This window comes from Fringilla coelebs (assembly GCF_963513975.1).
Source record: "Fringilla coelebs genome assembly, chromosome: 4".
NCBI classification, from domain to species: Eukaryota; Metazoa; Chordata; class Aves; order Passeriformes; family Fringillidae; genus Fringilla; species Fringilla coelebs.
The window spans coordinates 32296450-32319500 of NC_140032.1; the positions used below are offsets into that span (position 1 = coordinate 32296450).

General features: G+C 41.8%; 1 protein-coding gene across 2 annotated transcripts in view; it reads left to right on the forward strand.

Moving 5' to 3' along the window:
* The first annotated feature begins 8119 nt into the window (after positions 1 to 8119).
* ACSL1 (acyl-CoA synthetase long chain family member 1) overlaps positions 8120 to 23051 on the forward strand; it is a 37205-nt gene continuing 22273 nt past the window's right edge. The window contains exons 1-2 of one of the 2 annotated variants that reach the window (XM_084204148.1): positions 8120 to 8246; positions 17125 to 17352. In XM_084204148.1, coding sequence (XP_084060274.1) covers positions 17158 to 17352 — 195 coding nt within the window. In that variant the 5' untranslated portion in view covers positions 8120 to 8246; positions 17125 to 17157. Of the gene's footprint in view, positions 8247 to 17124; positions 17353 to 23051 lie in introns of those variants that run through there. The other variant, XM_084204149.1, reaches the window with a different exon arrangement.

Below are 23051 nucleotides of genomic sequence, written 5' to 3' on the forward strand. Positions count from 1 at the left end.
ATAGACCCATCTCTATAGAAAGAAATGGGAATTTCATTACTAGGATGCATAATAAAAGATATATTTCCAAAGATAAATAAATGTCTTCTCATCACTCTAGGAGTTCTGCATCTTAAAACAACATAGGGAACGAACTCTGCTCCAGCGTGGCTGTGGTGTTACATGAGGCAGTGGAGGGTTGCATGGATGGCAGGCCACAGCCGGAACAAGGAATGATCAGGCATATGATAAAGTGAGATCTCTCCAATAGGTAATTGGAGTGGTAGGTGTTGTAAGTGGGATGTGCTGGGGAAGCAGAAGTGATGGCCTGAACAGCTCATGCTTTTCAGGAATTGGATAGGGAAGCTTCATTTCCAAGAACTACCTGGTGTCCCAGCTCTAAAACTTTCTTGGGTCCATGCATGATGGCAGTGTTCATGCTAGCCAGCACTCACCTGCAGGGAAACAGTGCCAATATCTGGTACCTGTTTTGTGTAGATAACTGGATACATGTGCTACAGATAACTCAATTTATGGTGGTTCCTTATACCATAGACATGGCCAAAAAATGCTTGTTTTCCTCTTATAATCAATGTTTAACCAAGGAGAGGCATATTTAACCTGTTTTTCATGTCTATTTCCCATAAACACAAGTTTGTGTAGGCAAGTTTGCTATTCACATGCCAGACCTATTTATTTTCCCCGGCAGTGGCTCTGTGAATCACCCCACTGCAGTGGAGGAAGGAGGGTGGAATTGTTTCCACACATTTTCATAGACAATGCAGGTGATTGATGATGAAGGGCCTTGACAGGTTGTTCAGTTAATCCCTGGATTGGCTTTTGTCCCAAATGAAGATGTATTTTACTGACATACCTTGCTGTGGAATACTTTCATGGGCTGTATGATGATCTTATCATTATCCTTCGAGCCTTTTATTGACAGTATTCCCAGGACTTTTCTTCACCACAACAATAAGTTGGCTCTGTCTCTCTCCATGTCTAAACACTGTTTTGCACTGAGGCAGGAAGAAGCGTGCAACCTCAGCTTTGTAGGTACGAAGGAGCATTAACTAATACCTGAGCTACTCCAGCTGCCAACCTGAGCTCCCTGCACTTAGTCCCTTGTTCCCACAGAAGCTAAGCACTGGAATGAATGGGGCTTGCCACACATGGGAACTGTAAGTTTTTTCCAGAAGCCTGTTCTTTGGCATCTGTTTGTGCTTACAGGGGTGGCTCCTGTGCCTCCTCTCAATTCATTTAAGGCAGGCAGCCGATAACTTCAGTGCCTCCTTGTCCATTGTTTTGGTCTGGCATTTGCAAGCTTGATTTGTTTGGCATTTGATGGCCGGGGGCAGATGAGATGTGGGTCCAACCTTTCAAAAGCAGAGCTCTGTTTACACACAATTCAAATATTGTGACATAAGTGTTACATGAAAATGCAAGTGACAGGATTAATGTACATGTTCTAGTCTGCAGATGTGTTTTGTAAGAAATAAGAGGATTTTTTGAATGCTAGGCACTAATTTTAAATCAGAGCCTCAAAATCACTATGTACAAGCTCTTTGGCTTTGGGAGAAAGCTTGGGGCTCCTTAATCCTTTCTGCTATCCCTTTCTGTCTCCTGTAGGCACTAGCATTGAGTCGGAGGAACCCAAATGAATCCTTGCAAAGGTGGAGCATGCTTTTTAGCTGGCAGCTTTGGGGAGGTGAGCACACTCAGACTGAGACATCTCCTTGTAAAGGAGATGTTCCTTACCATGACATCTGGCCTGCTCCTGGGGCTGGACTTGGCTTGTGCATCAATTCTCATTAGAGAGAGTTGCAAGGAGGTGTGGGTATGTGAAGAATGTGAGAACATGTTGTGCATTTAGAGGTCATTGCTGGTGAGGGATATTCAATATACTGTAGTCTGGCACTATCTGGGGTTCTCCTGTTGGGCTTTGTGTTATACATGTGCCAGTGACCTGTAAATTCTACTGAATAGAACAACTTACTCCTTTTGTCAGCCAGAAAAGACTGTGATCAGGATATGTTTCAGCAGAATAGATGGTATTTTATTTTTTCATACACTTTGCTTCTTAGTTGGAGTCTAAACATAATAAATATTTAACTTCTGAGCTTTCTTGCTCTGATTATTTCTGTGTAATATTTTACTTGATATTCAGTTAAGCAGATGAAACATTATTGTTGGTTCATCTATTTTAGCAATATTGCTTTATACATTTCAATGTCTCAAGTAGTTATTAGAAGTAAAGAACATAAACTTTATCTCTTTTGTGTGATGCCTTTTACCCTCAGAAAGATTGATATAGAGTGGAATAATGATTGGGGAAAATTTTTACCACAGAAAAAGGGAACAAGTTGTCTTGTTCATATTGCATTGGCATAAACAACCAACAGAACATTCTTGTTATGTTTGTCATTTCACTTAAATAACTTTCAAATTCAAAAAGCTTTCTGTTGATCATTTTGATGAAGTAAGTAGTAAACTTGCTAATAAACTTGCATCAGTGTACAGCTTAGAGGAGGAAAGGGGTGTAAATGTAGCCTGTGAACCAAAGTTCAGAGAAGGAAGAAGCACTGGTGGTAAATGAACTGGCACCATTTAGTCTGTTGCTGGTTTAGACTGACTTTACCAGTCCTGTGTCATTACATAGACACCTTGTCATTTGAGGAAATAACATTTTTGTTAGCCTGACATAAGCAAGCTGAATCAGCTATGACCAAGATTGTCTTGTTTTTACTGGACAGAATACTGTTTCCATAGGACTCCTCTGTCTCCTTCATATCTTCTGGGATTCTGACTGACACCTTAAGGCTGTGCAAAGGGCAGTTCCTGTGTGCTGAGTGTGAGCTAAACAGAGACATTTTCCAGCTCATTCAGAAGTTCCTCAGATCCCAAACCATAAGATACATATTTATCTTATAGAGGGTAGGGAGCAAGAGATAGAAAAATATTTGATAAAGAGAGACAGTAATAGAAGGTGGAAGGAGTAGTAAACATAGCTGAAAAATCCTTCCTGTATTTGAAAAAAAACCTGCAAACTCCTCAAAACCCAACAAACTCATTACATGCTTAAAAACATGGAATTGCTATTTAAATTTGCTTTCTAATTTCTTTCCTTTTTTTTTCTGAACGATCTCTCTAGATATCTTTTTGTATGTATGTATCTGTGTGCATATATATATCAGATACCCTTTCTGGTGTGCCATAGAAATGTCACAACTTTTTTATCTGTGCCTCTATACAGAGGATTTTTAAGCATTTTATTTTCCTGGTTAGGTATCTCATTGTTCAGAAGACTTAATACTCAACACACTCATAACTTCCTAACTTCTGTCTTTCTAAGTTGAAGAACTATTTAAGGCTACATACTGAGGGTAACTGAAGCAAGCTTTAGGCTGGGTCTGCACAGACCTTTATCTAGGGCCCTGCCAGTACAGCTCATTCATTAACTCAGTTTGTCTGAGTTTGTTTTCATCCATGTGAAAAGGAGGCAGATGACTGTCATCTGTGGGAATTCCCTTACATATATTTTTCATCTCTGATCTAGGACAGAGTTTCTTACTTCTGGGCCTCTCTTACTTTTGGGACGTTTGCTGCAGTGCCCAATATGATATGTTGTTTCTTAGATGAAAATGCACTTGTAAGATGATGACATAGATCAGGGATAAAAATGGGCATAGAGATAACCAAATTCAGTTCTCCTCAACAAACCAGTTCATCTGTTGCAAGCCTGCAGTATCTTGTTCCAGTATCTTCTTCACACACTACCTTTTTATCCCAGCTCTAGTTGTCATAGAATCATGGAGTCACTTAGATTGGAAAAGACCTCTAAAGTTAAATCCAACCATTATGTAAATGTAACAGTCATATAACCTCCAACTTAGGTCCCCATGTCACCATTGTCTTTCGATATGTGGCAGGAATATGTGCACTTGCAGCCCAGAAAGCTGACCACATCCTGGGCTGCATCAAAAGAAGAGTGGCCAGCAGGTCAAGGGAGGTGACATATGTCCTAGCCTTGTCCCCAGTCCTAGTGCTGGCTCCTGCTGTTCCTCACTGGGCCTCCACATAGACCCCAGACCTGACTTGTCACCTCAAATTGCCCAAGGCTGTTGGTTAAACTGCTTGGTATCACCTGTCTGGGTGCCCTGGGGGACAGCAGAGCTCCCAGGGAAAAGCATCGCTTCTGCTGGAGTTTTCCTCAGGTCCTGCTGGTTTCTGAGTCTAGAGAGACCCCAACCCCCTTCCCTGCTCCCTGGCAGTACTGTCCATTTCTCAAGTGTATGAAATTTAAAAATGCAAAATGAGCATTATTCCATTTCTTGCTAGGAAGAGGGTTGTCAAGACATAAGTAACTCTTCCTGCTCCATGGACTCAGTAGCTCATGGGTTTTAATTGCTATATATGTCAGACATTTTAAAGTGCTTATTTATATAACATTTCTTTAGTTTTCTTCTCTTGAGATTGCAAACAAGTGTTAGCAGATGCAGGTATAGTATGGCAGAAGGCTAAACAGTCTGTTTTGTGTAAAACTGATACACTTGGGATGGTTCTGAGATGATACACTTAGGATTACCCGATTTAGTAGAGTGATATGCATACCCTGTAAAGAAAAATAAAAAGAGCACAATTAAATAAAAAGAAAACAGCAATGACAACCAGCACATATATATATATATATATATATATATATATATATATATATATATATATATATATATATATATATATATATATATATATATATATATATATAAAATATATATATATATAAAACAATACTCTGATATCAACAGGGAAAAGACAATATCAAGCTGAAAATTCTATAATGTTCATATGCTGAAATGGAAATCCTTTGTTTTGGGTAATGTCTTTATGGGATAATTATTGACATCTGTTAACATTCTGTTAATATCATGATCCTGGAGAGAGAAGAGGTCCAAGAAAATGGATTGATTTTCTAAGGATCACCTTCTCCAAGCTCAAGAATGGTCCATCCTCACATGCAGTGAAGCAGAGATGATCATCCCCCTCTACTCCAGCACTGGGGAGGCCACACCTGGAGCACTTTGCACTCTGGTCTCCTCCATACAAAAGAAACATGGACATACTGGAAAGAGTTGAGTGAGGGCCATGAATATGGTAAGGGGACTGGAGTTTTTGTTGTATGAGGTAGGTTAAACCTCAAGAAGGAAAAACTTGGGGCTAGGGGAGGATCGTCCTGGTGTGTAAATACCTGTTTTGCAGGGAAAGATGGAGGCAGACCCTTCTTGATGAAAGGACAAGAGGCTGTGGACACAGACTGGAATACAGGGAACTCCCTTTAAACAAGAAAGCCAGAATCTCCTTTTGGATGTCTTTATTTACTTATTTCGTATATCTGATGTACTTAAAGAGCCGATTTCCTTAATGAAATGGGTTCAGAGCGTGTAAGCCCTGTACACCAATAAAAAGAGTTGGTGAAACCTCAAATATAGTTAAAATGTGTATGTAATTAGTAAAGGGTCCTAGACCCATCCTGATCCAGAGGAACACCAGGTTCCTTTGTTCCCCTGTGTAAGACAGTCCAATATTTTCACTGTAGATTTTGTTTATGCTCCTACCTCCATGTTACCTGTGTATTTTTCCCTACACAGTTTGGTTGATACTAGGTCCCTATCTTCTCTGATCAGCTGGCAAAAAGCTGATTTCAGAGAGTAATGTAGTCCCTGGATGTATAATGTGGTGAGCATCAAGGAGCATCAGAGGAGTGATACCTGGCACTACTGAGATACCTATTTAAATATTGTGTTGCTGAGACTTTTGCAATTTCATTTTGCTGACAGAATTCATTAAAAGGTATGAGACATACAGAGAGAGATTTTTTTACAGACTCTCTTTCCAGTGAAAGACAAGAGAAAACCAGTTCACTAAAGTTTCTTGAAGAAAGCATTAAAATGTGGTTTATGGCCTTTAGAAACCCAGATGTGGAGAAACATGCTAATAAAGGATTAACTAGCATAGCAGATAAAATAACAGTAAGCTTTGGTGTTTGGCAGATGGAACATAAACACATTCAGGACAAAGCATGAAATCACCAGTGCCTGAGATGGTGTATGCAATTCTACCTCACTTGTTTCTTTCATCCAAAATCCTGGACAAAATGCAAAAATCATTTGGCAGAGTCTGGCTGTGTCTACGTGAGCACTAAGTGTGGTGCAATAGGAGAGAAGCAGGACAGCCTACCCATGGCAGAGCAGCTGATGTCCATGCTGCTTGTGCTCTGGGGCTTTATTCAAGTAGCTTTAGTGTGGTGCTAGAGACTCTGTGCCCATTAGCAGCAGCAGTCAGTGAGATGCACTCCTGGATTAAATGCTTTCACTTCCTTTCCCGAGAAAGGAATTTATTTTGAATTTCTGAGTCACTCCATAGCGTGAACCAAGTGCAGTTATGTGGGGACTATCAGCAGCTTCACAATTGTCCTCCTCCTTTGTGCTAAAAAGTGAATATAGGCTCCTTCCTTTCTTAAAACGCTGTTCTGTGGGAAGTCCTTTGCCTGGTATACTCCACTGAAAACTGAAGCATTAGGAGACAGTAGTCACTTTTATGTAAAATAAAAGTACCTCCAGTAATTTATAGAACACTATATATATGTGTGTGTGTGTGTGTGTGTGTGTGTGTATCTCTCTATATGAAAGTGTACAGCCTTAACACCCCTACACACACTTAAAATAAATAATACCCAGGAAACACAGGGAAATTATGGCAATGCAGAATGTGCAACATAGTGGGACTTTGACACGTGAGTTGATCATTTACACATCTAATGGACTGTTGCAGCACGTAGCCAAACCAAAACCAGTTGAGGTAACTTAACTGCCATCCAGAGGGGCCTGGACAGACTTGAGAGGTGGAGCCATGAACCTCATAGAGCTCAACAAGGCCAAATGCAAGGTCCTACATCTGGGTTGGGGTGATCCCAAGCATGAATACAGGCTGGGCAGAGAACAGATTGAGTGTACCCCTGGGGAGAAGGACTTGGGGGTGTTGGTGGATGAGAGGCTGGACATGAGCCAGCAAATGTGCACTTGCAGCCTAGAAAGCCAAATGTGTCCTGGGCTGCATCAAAAGGAATGTGGCCAGGAGGGCGTGGGACAGGATTCTGCTCCTGCACTGCTCTCATGAGACACCATCTGAATACTACATCCCACTCTGGGGTCCCAAGCACGCAATGGACATGGATGTCCTCAAGCAGGTCCAGAGGAGGGCCATGAAGATGATCAGGAGCACGTCTCCTGTGAAGACAGCCTGAAGGAGCTGGGGTTGTTTAGCCTAGAGAAGGCTCTGGAGGAAAAGTACAGCAGCCTTCCAGTATCTGAAGAGAGGTTGTGGGGCCTGCAGGACAGCTGGAGAGAGTCTTTTTACATGGGCATTTAGTGATAGGAAAATAGGTTATGGCTTTTAAAATGAAAGAGGGTAGGCTTAGATTAGATCTGAACAAGAAATTCTTTGCTATGAGAGTTCTGAGACACCAGAACAGGTTGCCTGGTGAAGCTGTGGATTCCATGTCCTTGGAAATGTTCAAGGCCAGGTTGGATGAGGCTTTGAGCAGCCTGGTGTAGTGAAAGGTGTCGCTGCCCATGGCAGAAGCATTGGAACTAGACGATCGTTAAGGTTCCTTCCAACCCAAACGATTCTATGATTCTGTGGTAACTACAGAGGTCCTGATAAAGCCCCAGCTGCCTCAACACGCCCCTCAAATTCACAACACCTCACAAAAAAAAGTTTGGCAGAGGTAAGCAACAAATTGCAACAAGGTCGTTGTCCTCTTCCAACACCTTCATACTTCAAACTATGTCCTTTTAGCATAGTTACACCGGATGACGATGTCCTTTCGGAAGCCGTAAGAAAGCCCTTGCTTTGCAAGCTGTCACCTCAGACCTGTAAGGTGTTAAGTGGCAGTAGTGCCAGTGCTCCCCTCAGCTCCCTGTGCGTCTCTGTCATTTGTGCCCGCACGGTACAACATTTCCACGGCCCTCCCCACGGGTTTGTGTGCGTTACTGTGGGCAGGAGCAAGGGAAGGGGGAGGGACGGGAGACAGACACGGAAAGGCCGAGTCGCAGCCCCCGCCGGGCGGCGCGGACGGCCGGAGGCGGAGGAGGCGGCGGAGGCGGAGGCAGAGGCGGGCTCGGCACACGCACACGCCGCTCCCGCCGTGCAAGGCTTAAATAGGGCGGCACCGAGGCGGCGCGCACGGCCGTGGTCGCTGCTGTTGCCAGGAGGTGAGCGCGGTTTGGGGGCTCTGCTGCCGTCGGGGCCGAGGGTCGTCAGGGACGCGCCGCCGAGGGAGGCGGCCGGGCCTGCCGGAGCGGCCGCCGCGGGGCTGGGGTGGTCTGCGGGGCCGCTGTCACCGCGGGGCCGGGCGGTCCCGTCCTATCCCGCCGCCGGTCCCTGTAGGCTGTCTTTGCGGGGCCGCGGGGCTTTCCTTCCCCGCCCGCAGTGGGATCAGCGTCCCCTGGAGCCGGCTCGGCTTCCCCTTGCACAAAAGCCTTCAGGAAAGCGTAGCAGTCTGTCTCCGGCCTCCCCCGGCGCTGCGGCAGCTCGGGCTGGCCGGGCATTGTTCGGCGCCGGCGCTGCCCTCCAGCCCGGCTCGGCTCGGCCTGGCGCAGGGTGAGCGGCTCGGCCGGGCCGAGCAGCAGGTAGCGGGCTGGGCAGTGCCTGCTGACCCCGGGGCTTCACGTTCGTTTACCTGCCGGACCGTGCCTTCAAGTAGGTTGTTCTTTTGGGCATGAATGCAGCATGTACTTGATACAGCTTTTTTTTTTCTTCTTCCTTTAAAGCAGTTTAGAGTGCGTATGGAAATGCAGCGTGAGCCAAACTGGCCTAAAATGGAAGGTTGAGTGGCTTTGACTTTGCAGGCCTCCTCTGCTGCTAGGTAGGACTTGCAGTGCTACAGCACAGAGATTTAGCCTGGTTACCCGACGCTTTTGTTCTAGGATGCATACATTTCTTGTTCCTGTTGAACAAGAATTGCAACACTTGAAGCCTTCTAAATTTCTAAACGGCATGTCTGTGAGCTGTCTGGAGTATTACGGACACCCTCTTGGACTATGTAATCTAAACATATGCCTCACTAGGGTTAGCGTCCGAGATATGATGGTCAGGTTCTGTGATAGGAAAGAGCAGACCTCATCCATGTGGTGTTAATAGATTTCCTTTTTCATCTGCATTGCTTTACAGGGATTCATGCACTCTCCTGAGCCTGATCAGGAAAGTCTATTATTGCCTCTTTGCTTGGGAACATGCTCTCGAACTCACAAGCTGAGATTTCTCAGCCGCAGGATTTGGATCAGATTTCTTGCATCAAGAAATTGAATATAAGAGGGCATTGAGTTTACTGAAAAATACCTTTCTCTTCCTCTTGCAACGATAGCTGTATTAATAATGCAAAACCTGATACATAGAGTTCCTCATGGACTTTTGCTGTTACTGCCTTTTTAAAGTTTAAGGATATGTAACTTGTTTGTATTGGGATGGGAAAATGTTTGAAAGATGGCTGATGGAAAAAATCTAAAGCTTGTCATTATAAGTAGCTGTTGTGTGTAGTGTTATCAATTCAAGGTCTTAAGCAAACAGCCTTAGCCTAGTCTGAGGACTGCATGATTACAATGAATTTACAAAGGTAGCTTCTGAATTTGGTAGATGTTGTTTTACAACTACAACTTGGGTAGCGTGAGGTTGGAAGTAAGTCTTCAGTTTTTGAGAAGGAAGCCCCCAAGTAGCCTTTTGCTTCAAGGACAAGTACAAGGTTGATATTGGTAGAAAAAACAAACCCAGCAATTTATAGTGGATGGTAAGACAACTTTGAAATATTTTTGTGGGTAAGTGACTTGCCTATTTTTTGAGCGTAGTCTGGGTAGCTGGTTCTCCTATCTCCTTACTTCACTAGAAAGGAATACTTCATGGGATTTTTGGGAGGAGGCAGAGGTGGGTTGTACATTCCCTGTTTTGTGTGTGTTGCTCTCCAGTGGGGCAGAGTAAAAGGTTTCTTTTCTCTTTCTTATCCTTCCAAGAAAAAAACACTTTTATTAAAGTGACCAACAGAAGGTAATAATAGATTTTTGTGGTTTGTTTTTCTTGATAATATGGTTGATGGAATTGGGTAGACTGAAGAAAACTACCGGCATGAATTTTTTTGAATGTGCAGCAGAGACAAGAGAGATGTTCTGGCCCAAGGGATACATTGTTTGATAAATTGGGCTTCTGGTGGTCTTACAAACAGATTGCCTGCCATATCCTGCTTCCCTGCTATGCTAAATTAAAAGTTCAGATATGTTAAATATTTCACTATTGTAAATAAAACCAGCGGTAACTCCCTAGAAATCCTCACAAGTAAGAGGGATGATGGTTTATTCATTGGTGAATGGTTTTGTGCGGGAGTTTACAATGCTGTGTGGCTCAGGGGAGCTGTGCTGTACAGAGTTGACCTTTACAGGCTGTAGGCTGAACCCTGTCAGCGGATGTGGGGCTTGCATTTCCGCAGATCCCACCTGACTCCTGAAACAAGGACACTTGATAGCATACGGCTTCTGCTCTCTTGCTGCCTTTCATGTTGAGAGTTACTCATCTACACAGGGTAAAATATGATTTCCTACCCCTGGCAGGGAGTTTGGAACTAGATAATTTTTAAGATATTTTTCAAACCAAACCATAGTAATTTTTTTTTGTTAGTATTTGAATCTTAGTAGTACTGGTAGTTTGCTCAAAACTGATTGAAAACAGCTTGCATGATTTTATAGAGATGTAGAGGAAAAATGGATTTTGCTTTTGTAATTGAACCATTTAAGTGTTATACCAGAAATGCATGATGTTCTATTTCCAGAAGAGGATTTCTCCCTTTTTTTATGAATTACTGTTCTTGAACCCAAAACTCTTAAGCTTTTTAGTTTGATACTGCATGTGCCACGTTTTGGAAATTTGGCTTCTGCAGTCAGACTGCAGTAATAGCCTAGTAAGGTTGAGTTAGTTTCCTAGGAAAGCAAGAAGATGATGCTTACTATCATTGACTCAGAATAGATGCAGGCATACTTCAATACCTGTGGTCAAAAGATTGTTCTGTTTTTCATACTATTTTTTGGGCTGCTGGTTTGGGAGGTCACTCAGTGAGCCAATTGCTTCTTGTAAGTACTTGCTGATCTCAGATCTCTTCCAGTCTCAGAGTGTTAAGGGTTATTTTTTTGTAACAACCTGCTGGATGTAAACCCTGTCTAGTGCAGTGGGGCTTAGTGTGCCTGACCCAAGTTGCCTTTGGCGAGAGTTCAGCTATCAGAAGTATGAGTGAGAAGCTCCTTCTCACAGAGTCTCAAGTGAGCACTTAAACCTTGTGTTAGCTTGATATTGCATACTGGGCTTTGTGAATAGTAGCCTTTTCCTGGGAGGAGCAGAATGAGCAAGTTGGTATGATCTACTCAGCTTGAGTAGATCATTCCAGAAAAAAGCTGTTTGGTTTTGTATGGTGGTTTTCATCTAAATGGTGTTTGGAATGACACTAGATTGACAGATTAGTGCCATGATGTACTTGCAAATGAGAGTTGCAGGAATGCAATTCTAATGGATAGCAGCGTAGGCTGAAAAACAATATTTGCAGGCATCTGGTCTGGTTTTTGGAGATGAGAAACCAGTAAGGCTGCTTTGTGCCATGTTGTGTATGTATATGCATGGATTAAAGGTAACTTAAAGCGAGCATTCTCTGAAAGGTTTTAGCGGTAAGTGTTGGTTTTCCTTTATACACAGGGTTACCAAATGTTGTTGGAGGACTTTTAATTGCACAAAAGGCATTGAGCAGATTCTTGTCACGTGTTTCAACTCCTGAACTGGAGTAAACTCCAGTGACCTCACCAGTGTGCACTCAAATTACTTACTGGACATCAGTGAGAGGCAAGAATCCAGGTGGAGTTCCACTTGATTGCAGGGGTACTGAGGCCAAATGTCTGAGGACAGGCCTGTGACTTTCCTTGTTGATGTGAACATAACCTTGACACACTAGTTTCAGATTTAGTGCTCCTTAAAGGTTACAGCAGAAGCCTTAACTTTGATTGCACCTTATGAAGTAAGTCACTGTGTCCTAACTTATGGGTCTGAATCTAGCTTGTAGGTTGTTTCCCTCCAGTTCTGCCTTGTCCCAAATTCAGGAACAGAATCTGAACTAGTAGACGCAACCTACACCCCAGTACATGATGCCCCATGGTTGCTGAGAGCCTGACTTAGGGAGCTGAAGAGGAGTTGGATGTGAGGTGTGAATATTAAGGACCTAGTGGTTCCTCCTGCCAGGGATGTGTTCCTTATTAACAGCTCTCTAGTTCTTTCCTCTTCACTCTTGCAGGAAGGGTAAATAGGTCAGTTACTGCTTTAAAAAAAGGGTTTATAGCGCTCATGCTTGGCTGGATAAACTAGGTGATTTCTGGGTAAGATTTAAAAAAAAAAAGTTGGGGAGGGGCCAGGGAGTGAGACAGAAGTGGTAGAGGAGGAGGTCATAGCAGTGGATTAGACAGTTTGATGTATTTGGTTTATTCAGATGGATTTTCTCTGGCTGAGTCGCATATGTCTCCTCATATATGACACGACAGGCTGCACCACAGTAGGCATATTGCTGTCCTGTTTGTTATACAGAGCTTAAACTAGGATTTCTCCTTCAGGTCTCAAATACCAAAGCTCTTTTCCTGTATCTTGAAGGTGGTTGTGGTTTGCTTTCTGATTAGTTTGGCTATGTTACAGGTGTTTACAAGACCTCTGTCAGATCCCCCTCTGACTGCAGGACAGGCAGAAAATAATGGGAGGATTTTTAAGCAGTGTTTACGGTTTGTGCTTAATGTGTAGTATTACAGTAGTCCACCCTCTTCGCCAGCTGTGCTGTTGTGTTTCCTTCTGGAGCTAATGGCTATATGGTCATTGAAATGAGAGTTGATCTAGTTGAGAACTAGCATCACAAATAATATAGAAAGATTGTGTTTGCCAGATCACCTCCCTTGTGACTGCCTGGCTAGTGTGGAAAAGGTAGCATGTTACCTAGGACAGGGCAGACTGACTCAAATTTAAGGTGATTGTAAATGCATTCTGAGATTAGGATTATATATTCTATTCAGACAAAAGGATTTCTCAGGTTAATAGCCAAAGCTGTTTGTTCTACCTGGTTTTTATACATAATAAAGGGGCTAGAACATGATTCTGCACTTGTTCTTTCAAAGGCTGAGTGGAGAAAGGCTTAAGGAAAAAGAGATCCATGGGAGCTGTGCAGTGCAACCTGTAAGAGTAAGTAAAGAAAACTAGACCGCAGTGGCAGGTAGCTGTCAGGACAACTCAAAGATATGTGGGTGGCTGGTTCCCTGTTTCAGCATATCATAATGAAAACATCTTTGTGGTATATTGCTCATAATAAGAGATAGGCGACTTACCTTGTAGATTTCTCCTCCCGGCAAGAGGCTGTAGAAATAACACAGCCTGTTCTTTTACACCACGTGATGGACCCGCCTTTATGGCAGTGCTAGTGTGTTGTTTATCTAAATATTAGAATAGAGAGAAAGAAAGGCCATTGGTTCTTGGGGTTGTTTTCTCTGCAATACAGAAGCTGATGGCTGCTCTCCTGTTCTCTTCCGTTGCACTCGAACGATGTCTGGCTATGGATAGACAATAGGCAGGCTGCTGCCCACTGTAAATAGACCATTGTATGCCGAGAGTAGGAGTAGCAAAGAAGGGCAGAGCCCTGCCAACTCGGGTTGTTGCCTTGAGATACTGGCTGTACTGTAAAGAGTGAGTCTTGGGTGCTGCAGGGTGGGTGGGTGTGTGTGTGAGCAGAGAGAGCCAGCTTTGTATGAAACTTATAGAACTCCTTAGCCAAATTTGATATGGTGAGTTCGGAGGGGTGCCTTTTTGGGCTGCACTAGGGAAATTGTTTCCCTGGAGGTTGTCAAGATGGATAGTTGTCTCTGAAGCAGTTTTGCCTCAATACCCAAACTGCTTTCCCTCTGGTCTTAAAAAAAAAAAAAAAAAAATAGCAAGGTCTATTGATTGCATTGAGAAAAAAGTGCTTTTGACCTCAAATATCGATTCTGCTCTTTCCCCCCCACATGTAGCAATCTGAGTATTACAGACTGGTACTTTTCATTTGGCACTTCTTCCTTTTGGTCTTCAGCTGTGTCTCACACTGGGGCTTAGTTTGAGTCTGTCCCTTGTGTTCCAGATCCTGCTTTGTAAGAAAGAATTGCAGGACTAAAATTTATGAAGGGAGCATGGCTTTTTTTTACTTGTCTTGAGTGAGCAAACTTAGCTGGGCCCTTCCTTGAGGAAAACTGAAAGCTAGATGCAAGCTCCACTTTGAGGATCTTTGTATCTCAGTGTGAGGGCTCTAAACCATTCTCCTTGGTCATGATAAAAACCCAGGATGTCTGGTGATGTTGGAGCATGAGCCAAACTAGATACTGAGATGACTTGAAGGCTGGAAGGCATTGAAGCCTCTTTTCTTGATGGGGTATATTTGGATGTATATGTTAAGAATGCAAATTTATTGTCTCGGTTACACCTGGCTTTGCCCTAAATGCAGAAGATGAGCCCATATGACTTAACAGATAGTGTTAAAGCTTGAAATGGCTTAGTCTGGCAGAAAACTGTGTCCTCACTTTGACTTTTGTGTGAATGAGGCAGAAGGTATAATAGGATATTATCTCAATATAAACATAAGCAGTAAAATGTATCATGGTATACCTGATAACTTGTGGTATAACTGCTCAAGAAAAGTTTTATATTGCAGGCTTCCCTAGAAAGAGCTGGTCAAGGAAATGAAAAGCAGAGGGTGTGTATCTCTTCTCTTCACCCAGGCTGAAATCATAGCTGATCCTTGGGACTGTTGTGTGAATTAAATGTTTGTTTCATTTCTTGTTACCTGTAAAGACGTCACAGCCTTTTGAGTAATTCAATTACGTTGCATTCCTAAATCATAGTGTGTTTGCAGGACACTTCATGACTAATCAAGACAGGAAAACAGTTTTAAAAGTCAAAGGTGCTCATTGTGGAGCTTGAGGAAAGAGTTATGCTTGCTCTTAGCCATTACCCACATCATAGACCCCCTTGTCTAGTTCCATAACATGGTGTCTATGATAAATGTGAAATTAACTTTTAAGTGCAGACTTCCTTGTTGGTATATGGGTTTTTTTATTTTTACTGTTCAGCTGTGTAAAGTAAAACTTAAGAAGTAGTTTTCACACCTGCAATGCTAATGAACATGATTAGGTGCATAAAAAGCAACTGCATAACTGCATGGTGATCTTAACTGATTCCTTCCAGTCAATAACTGATTCCTTTTTTAAAAAAGGAAGATTAAGAGCTTGTTTATATATTCAGTTCATCTCTACCTTCTATTGCTACAGCCTGGCGTGTTGTGGATTTTGATTATAGTCTGCTGTATATCTCTGTGCAAATAACAAAAAGGCATTTCTGTAGTGGCCCTGCACTGCCTGTCAAGGTGATGCAGCCCTGTGCCCTAAGGCTATGCCAGAAGAGAAAAGTGTGGGGGAGAGAGAGCAGTGCCTGTTGGCTGGGAATTACTCTGGGTCTAGGACTGTTCCAGAGATGGAACTTGACTCCATCCTGACTGCCCCCATCCATGACCTTATTTCAGCCTGTCCTGTTAATATTGTGAAAGCATGGGCCCTTTGAACTAATTTTATTACTATTTTGCTGTCTCTAGCAAATCTTGTCCAAATACTGGTTAGATTTTGTGAACCAGACCACGTTTCTGTTGCCTGGCTGAATAACTTATGGCAGCAGTAAGGATTTCAAGGTCAGACTGTAAACTAGAGATGTTCCTGTAGAAATATGAAGCGTTAATTGGTCTTAAGACTTATAATTCTGCACGTTTGGGTTTCAGAGTCTTTTATGTCACATCCTGCAGCGATGGCTCCTTGCGGCAGTGAATGATTGTAGCTGTTAGCTACCTCTTTTGACATTCTCTAGGACCTTTGTTTAATTCTATTGTCGGTAGGAAATGGCTAGGACCTAAATTACCTACGTAAATACATCTCTTTGTTCTTCGAGCAAGCGGGGCAGCGTTGCCAGCCGTCGCTGGGTGTCGGGCGGCCGTGCCGGTGTCGGGGCCCGCGGGCGCCCTTGAGCGCGGTGGGGTGAGCGCTGCCGGCTGCCATTGGCCCCGCGCGGGCCGGCTGCTCCCGCTCACCTCTCCCCTAGTGGGCTTCGGCCGGGCCTTTGGCATGTGACAGACGTCCCGGGAGACCTTGGCTGTAGAGGAGAGCACCAGCCTAGCGGACTGCAATCCTTTTTTTTTTTTTTTCTGCAGCTGGTTCTTGCTGTGGAATATCCGTGTCAGTGAGTGCTGGCAGGGAGCAGCCTCTTCCAGCTCTTCTTCTGTGCGAACGTGACAAATCAAATGTGCTTCCTGTGCTTGATTATATTGCTGCGTGCTGCTGCTGTGGGCCTCATTTGCCACTGCCTTAGTCTGCCTCATGACCAGAGATAAATTACTGGCATGGTGTTAGGAGAAATAGGAAACTTGCTAAGTACCATGGAGGAGCTATGGGAGGATACCGGCTTTGAAAGCAGCTTGCTGTACTGACCTTTCTGTGCATGTCTGAGGGGAGAGTAGAAAAGAATTTATTTTACTGGACATACTTAGAAAAGGAAAAATGGTGCTCCTTCTATGCTCCTGTAGGATTGGGATACTCTGTTACATGCAGGCAAGATAACATATGCCCCTGCCCTTCATTTCCCAGACTTCCCTACTTGATGACTAACTGTTTAAACAATCTTACAGTACATCTACTCTACAAATAACTATTTTACGTTTGTAAAATTCTCTTCTTTAACAAAAGGTCTTCTTTTTTTAAAATTTGAGTGCAGTCTCTGCTGAAAGAAATATTAAAACCCTGAAGAAATTCCCGCTTCTCAGCCCCAGCTAATTTTCTGGAGTATAAACTAATAATTGCTTGCCTAGTTGCAGCACAGATTTCTAAAGATATTGCCGGCCTAGTAGCAGATCAAGTTATTTTGACAGTGGGAAGCCAGTAGGACAAAGCATATGTCGCTGCCCTACAGTAACAGCAAATCAAAAGCGGATTTCAGATTTTTTTGTGCAACTTTTTTTCATACCAACAGATTCCAGCATTGAAACAACTGCACTGAACTGCAATGCAAGCACATGAGTTGTTCAGATACCTACGGATTCCAGAACTTGGGGATGTCAGGCAGTATGTACGCACCCTTCCGACAAACACGCTGATGGGCTTCGGTGCCTTTGCAGCTCTCACAACCTACTGGTATGCAACAAGACCAAAAGCAATAAAGCCACCATGTGATTTAGCAATGCAGTCTGTGGAAGTAGAGGTAAGTGCCACTTGATGGATGCTGTAGTTCACTGAAATTTGAACCCTAAATGCAGCATTGAGAGAGACCAAAGACTTGATTTACATTAGGGTGTTTCTAAACCTGTACTGTGGGGAGAATACATTTCTGAAATGTGGCTTGAACTCATGGTTTTGGCTTTCTGAATATGAAAAGTTATTTCCTCAGGCCTCAAGCTGGTTATCACAGGAGAAGCAGATTCTGCTGAGACAACTGAGGTTCTGATCTCACTAGTGACAAAACTTGTTCATATTAGAGTTGGCACAGTGTAGTTTTCAATTCCTGGCCACATGATGACCTATTAAATTAGTTCTTGGGGTCAGAGTATGTATACTGGTATATACTGATTAGGCTAATAACTCTTCTGTTATTTTTAGTGTATAATAGCTGACACATGAGACTTTATATTGTGTTACAAGCATCAGGAGGGTACTAATTGTCCTCAGATGATCTGTGAAAAGAAATATTAGTCTGCCAAGAGATCCCAGCCATAGAGTAAGTTGAAATTAAACCAGCCACCTACTAAACTCTGGATGTTAGCTTAGCTTTTGTCTTACACTTTTTAGAAGCAGAGTTACTTTTAGGTGGTGGCTTTTAAAAAGTGAAGTCAAATAGAAGAAGAGTCTGAGTGGGAGAAACTGTTGCTTTGTGAGCACATATAGACAGCAGATTGCAAGGCTGGTGGTTTTTGGGTGTTGTAATTTTATTGATTCTCTTGCTCACTACAAGTCAAATACTAATTCTTTCAAGAGTGTTCTCTTTATTCAGGATAGACAAGGTGTTTTCTCCTTTTGAAGGAAGGGGAGTTTTGGAAGGTTGTGATCTTTAAGGGCGATAATTAGAAAATGTAAAATTTTAAAGCTGACAGCTTCTTGCCTTACTGATGATAGTCAGAGCCTACTACTGTAGATTTTTATGCACACATATATACTTGGAACTGAAGTCTCCCTTTACACTACATTCTTCTGCATGGATAGACTGCATCTAGTTGTCCTGTATCAAATGAAATTAACATGACTCTTGTGCTTAAGACCAGATGTGACTACAAAGTGATGTGAACAAATGTGGCAGAGTTTGAAACTTACAGTAGGTCAACTTCATGAACTCTAGCAAACTCCTGTCATTACTTCAAATTGGGCACTTTTTTCAATGTTTTATACTGTTGAGATTGAAGAATGACACATTAGTTGGCCTCCATTCACAGTTTATTTCCTGATCTCGGTGGAACCTGCAGCAAGTGTAGGGACACATTGTGTTACTGTAGCAGATAGTGATCTGCTATGAGAAGAACACAAAAGGGAAACAAAAAATTCCAGTCATAATGTGATAAGTGTCAAAAAAAACCTTTGTTCAAGCAACGTGTAGAGTAAGGATCTAGAAGTTAGATCTCACTTCTTGATGAGCTTTTCCAAGTCTGTGAGCAGACGTGTAGACAATAGTCTTGTAAACCAGCATATCTTGGTTGCTGGAATGAGCTAGCAGTGCAAGTTTTCCAGCTGTTGAGTGCCTCATTAGGCAGTGTAGACTTCAGCAGATTTTTGGGGGGCATTGCATTTTAAGATGGTAAGACAGTAGCTTTTAGCTGTCCATAAATCCCTTGAAAAATGCTTATTTGCTTGAGACTCTTGACAGCAGTCTCAGTTCACTGCCTTTACTTCTTCAAGTTAAATTACTTGTCACTGTTGAATTCAGAGATTGAAATCATTGCTTGGTGGTATGAGACTTCACTAAGCTACTTAATGCATCATTGATCCAATTACACTAATTGGCTCTCTGATCAGAGCAAGATAGGTATGACAGTATTATTTTCACTGCCTCTTTAGAAAATGTGTTTTAATGGACTAAATACTAGTAAGACTTAAATGAGAAACACCTGAATGTGTTAGCATGTTGCAGTGATAAGAGCTCAAACTTGGAGAATATCTTGAAATGAATAAGATCTGTCTAATTTTGTTCTCTTTAAGGGTTGTATCTGAACTATTAATAATGTTTAAAATGTTGATTCAAAGCATACAATCTCATTTGATTAAGTTCCAAATGCATATTGAAATTGCTACTCCTATAACAGTGACAAGACTGTCACAGTGCTCAGGATTCAGGTTCTCACTATATTTTGCTTAAAATTTAACTTCATATACTCCATTTTCTCATGTATATGTAAAGGTGGGTTGTCACTGCTACAGGGAAAAAAAATCAAATACTGCTCTGAAATTGTCTAAGCATTTTTTTCTGCCTGAACAATACAATTTTAAAAGGCCTGAGCAGTTGCTCCAATAAAGACATGTCAGAAGGCAATGCCTCTTTGCTACTGTTTTACTATCTACTCTACCTGTTCATTTACAGAAAGAAATTTGAACCAGAAAAAAGCTTCTACATAATTCTTATTTGTGACTTAACTTTGTTAGATGCCAAAGAAATAAGTGAGGTCATTGACTGGAGTAGGGTTTCTACGTGTTCTGTGATTGTATCTTCAAAATTTCATATCGGGGAAAGAAGATCCTGTTTACTGTTGTTCCAGGTCACTTCCCTTCTCTCCAAAGTTTTGATTTGGTAGGCCAGTACCCCATGACCCATTTTAACAATCTCTGGATGAGCAAAAAGATTGCACACGTAGTTGAAAATGAGTGCAAAGAGTTACTGACGTGGCAGGGTTACATTGCACTAGACCAGGTTGCCCAGAGCCCCTATCAACCTGGCCTTGAACACTTCCAGGGATGTCATCCACATCTGGATCTGTCTGCCTGTAGATTGCTTTCTTTCCACTGGTGACTAACAGCTGTTGATTTTGTGTGCAGGTGTATGGCTGTCAAATATATGAAATCCTCAGTTAAAAACTTTTGTTCCAATTTATGCTATGTAGAAGAATAGAATAGAAATAAATATTAGGATGTCAGTATTTTCTAGAAGTAAGACTGGATTTGACTGGCTTTTTTGTTCCCTTAAGAAAAGATAATCAAATATGGAAAGAAGTATTCAACTCATGAAAACTTTTTAAGTCTTCTTACGTTCTTCTGATACACTACCAGAATTCTAGCATGCCTTGTCTTTCAAGAATCATGTGATTGCACATGTGCTTATCTCCCTGTGAATGATCAGTTTTAGGTGCTGTATGCTTTCTTAGGGAGTAGCATGCTTAAAATTACATGGCTGGCTTGAAAACTCTGGTTTATACTACTTGCTGCTCAGAATAAGTGTGTTGGTGACGTAAGCACTCCTTGCTAGTGTACTTTCCCTCTCAGGTAAAGGGAAGTTTCTCTCCTCTCTGAGGCATGGTGGAGTCTACAGCATGCTTTGACATTACTGCTAATCCTAGGAAGCCTTTGTCAACAAGAGGCAAACCCTTGGATTGAACAAAAGCAGTTAATTTATATGACCTGAATAGGCCTTGATAGAGTAATATACACTCTGTTTCCTTCAGATACTGCTATTTTTAACCAATGCCAAGGTTTTACTTAATGACTAGCACTTGATGTGTAGTAGGTTAATTTCCTGCAAGTCCCTGAGCTGCTGCAAGGGCTGCTTTGCACAAGTAACTAGAATCTGTTCTCAAATTAATCAGATTTTATTGCCTGGCTATTTTAAGAACAGTTATTAAAACTGACAACCCTTTTGACTGCTTATCTTTTTACTGGACTGATCTATTAGATACCATTCAAACTAACCTGTGTGAAGTCAGCCAAACATCCCAGTCCTGGGATTCAGATACCTAGTGGTAATGACCAGTGATCTTTAAAAAGGTTTGCTGCAAACAGAACTTTCCCTCATATTTGCACAAACATTCTGGATAAAGGACCATTTGAACTAGGTCTTAAAACAGTAGTTCTTGCTGCTTTCAAGCAAAATGTAGCTGAGTTCTGTTGCTTAGTAGATGAGTAAGTTCAGACCTTGCATTATGCTCCTGGTTTGACCTTCAGCGTATCTGGGAGTATTTCACTGCATCAATAATGTTGAACTCCTTACGGCCTTCACACAAGGAGCTGGGTGTTTTTTTGAAAAACTTTTATTCTAAGACTGTTGAAAATCAGTGAATTCTACTTTACTATAGGGAAAAGAACAAAGTAAGCAAAACTGAAAGTTGTTTGTTTCCCCTTACCAAAACTTAAAAGGACCAATGGGAACTTTTCAACAGCAGTCTGTTACAGAGTTCCTCTTTTTTCAGAAGGACAGTGCCCTCAGTCTTGTATCTAAGCAGTGTACTGTCTGATAACTCATCTTCAAATTTGGTTCGTGCCTCAGGCCCTGAAAAAATTGCTTTTGTAGTGCTGTGTAATAGGACATGTAAACAAAACTGTAGTAGCCCACAAGAGGAGAAACAAATACTTCTTGACTCTTGCTGAGGAATGGCTAGGCTATTGTATTTCACCTGATGTGGGAATTATAGCATGTCAGTTGTGGTACATGTGATACATTGGGCTTGTTGATGTTACCTGTGGCCATGGTAACAAACTACCTTGTGTGATCTTTCTTAGATTAGCTCCAGAGTGGCAACACTGGGAAAACCTATAAGATGACCTTGATTATCCAAGATCTGAGAACCCAGTGAAATAAAGCAAGCAGTCTTGCTTTTCGTTCCAGGCAGAGACATGTACTGGTGATCTGTTAATTTCCTGTAGAGTAGATGTTGGTCTGAGAGCAAGTATACTCTTGAATTTCTAATGTTACGAATTTTTAGAGGTAAGCCACTCATTAACTTGTTCTGGGTCATGTTCACAGTGTACGTTTCTGCTTACTGTCAAAGGAGTGGCAAGCACTGCATTACTCATACTGTTTTGCTAAAACAAGTTAGGCTTGTTTTAGTGTAAAAATATTTTTCCTCTCTGTGCCTTTTATGTGCTAGCTGATTTCTATAGACATGGCTAATATGACATCTTCTGTACACAAACCTGTATTCATGTAGCTTATACATGAACAGGAGGTGTCTGGTCTTCCAGAATACTTTGAAAACATGAGAAGAACCATGACTACATATGAACAGATGTTAGTTGTGAAGGATAGACTAACTAAATCTGTGCCCGAATTGTCTAAGGTTTGACTTTCTGAAAGAGCCAGAAATTGATTATGCTGATAGAGAAAATCTTACATGGTGTTTACTCAAGACCCTCTGTTTAACCAGCTGGGCTGTTCCTGATAAAAACTTGCTTGTAGGCCTGTCATCATAACAGGACTAATTAACAACTGTGGCCTAATAATAATTGCATAATTGTACTTTGTGAAACTTGATTGCTCTCTATAAAATGAGATTATTTAATCAGTCACTCTAAAAAAAAGCAGTATTATATCCGAATTATTAGATTCTTGTATTGACTTCCAGTTTTAGTTTATCCAAGTGCTCAACAGCTAAAAATTGGTGATTTCAAGTTTCGAGACAGTATTGTCTTGACTGCGTTCAAATAAATCAGGAGGAAAGCCTTTTTTGTAAGATGCAACTTTTAATTTGATTAAAGGACTCTATCTGCAACAGAATATTTTGCTTATGAGAACACTTGTTTAGGATATTGGTGACCATGCTTAAAATAATTTAGGTTTTGAAACTATGTATTGAAGTGAGGTTATGTTCTGTCGTCTTAGAAAGATATATTGGGGTTGCCCCATTACTATTCTGTCTAGACTGCTCTGAGGCTGGATTTAGGAAGCTGGATGAAATTAATTATGGTCTATATTGCACTAATAGAGTAAAATAT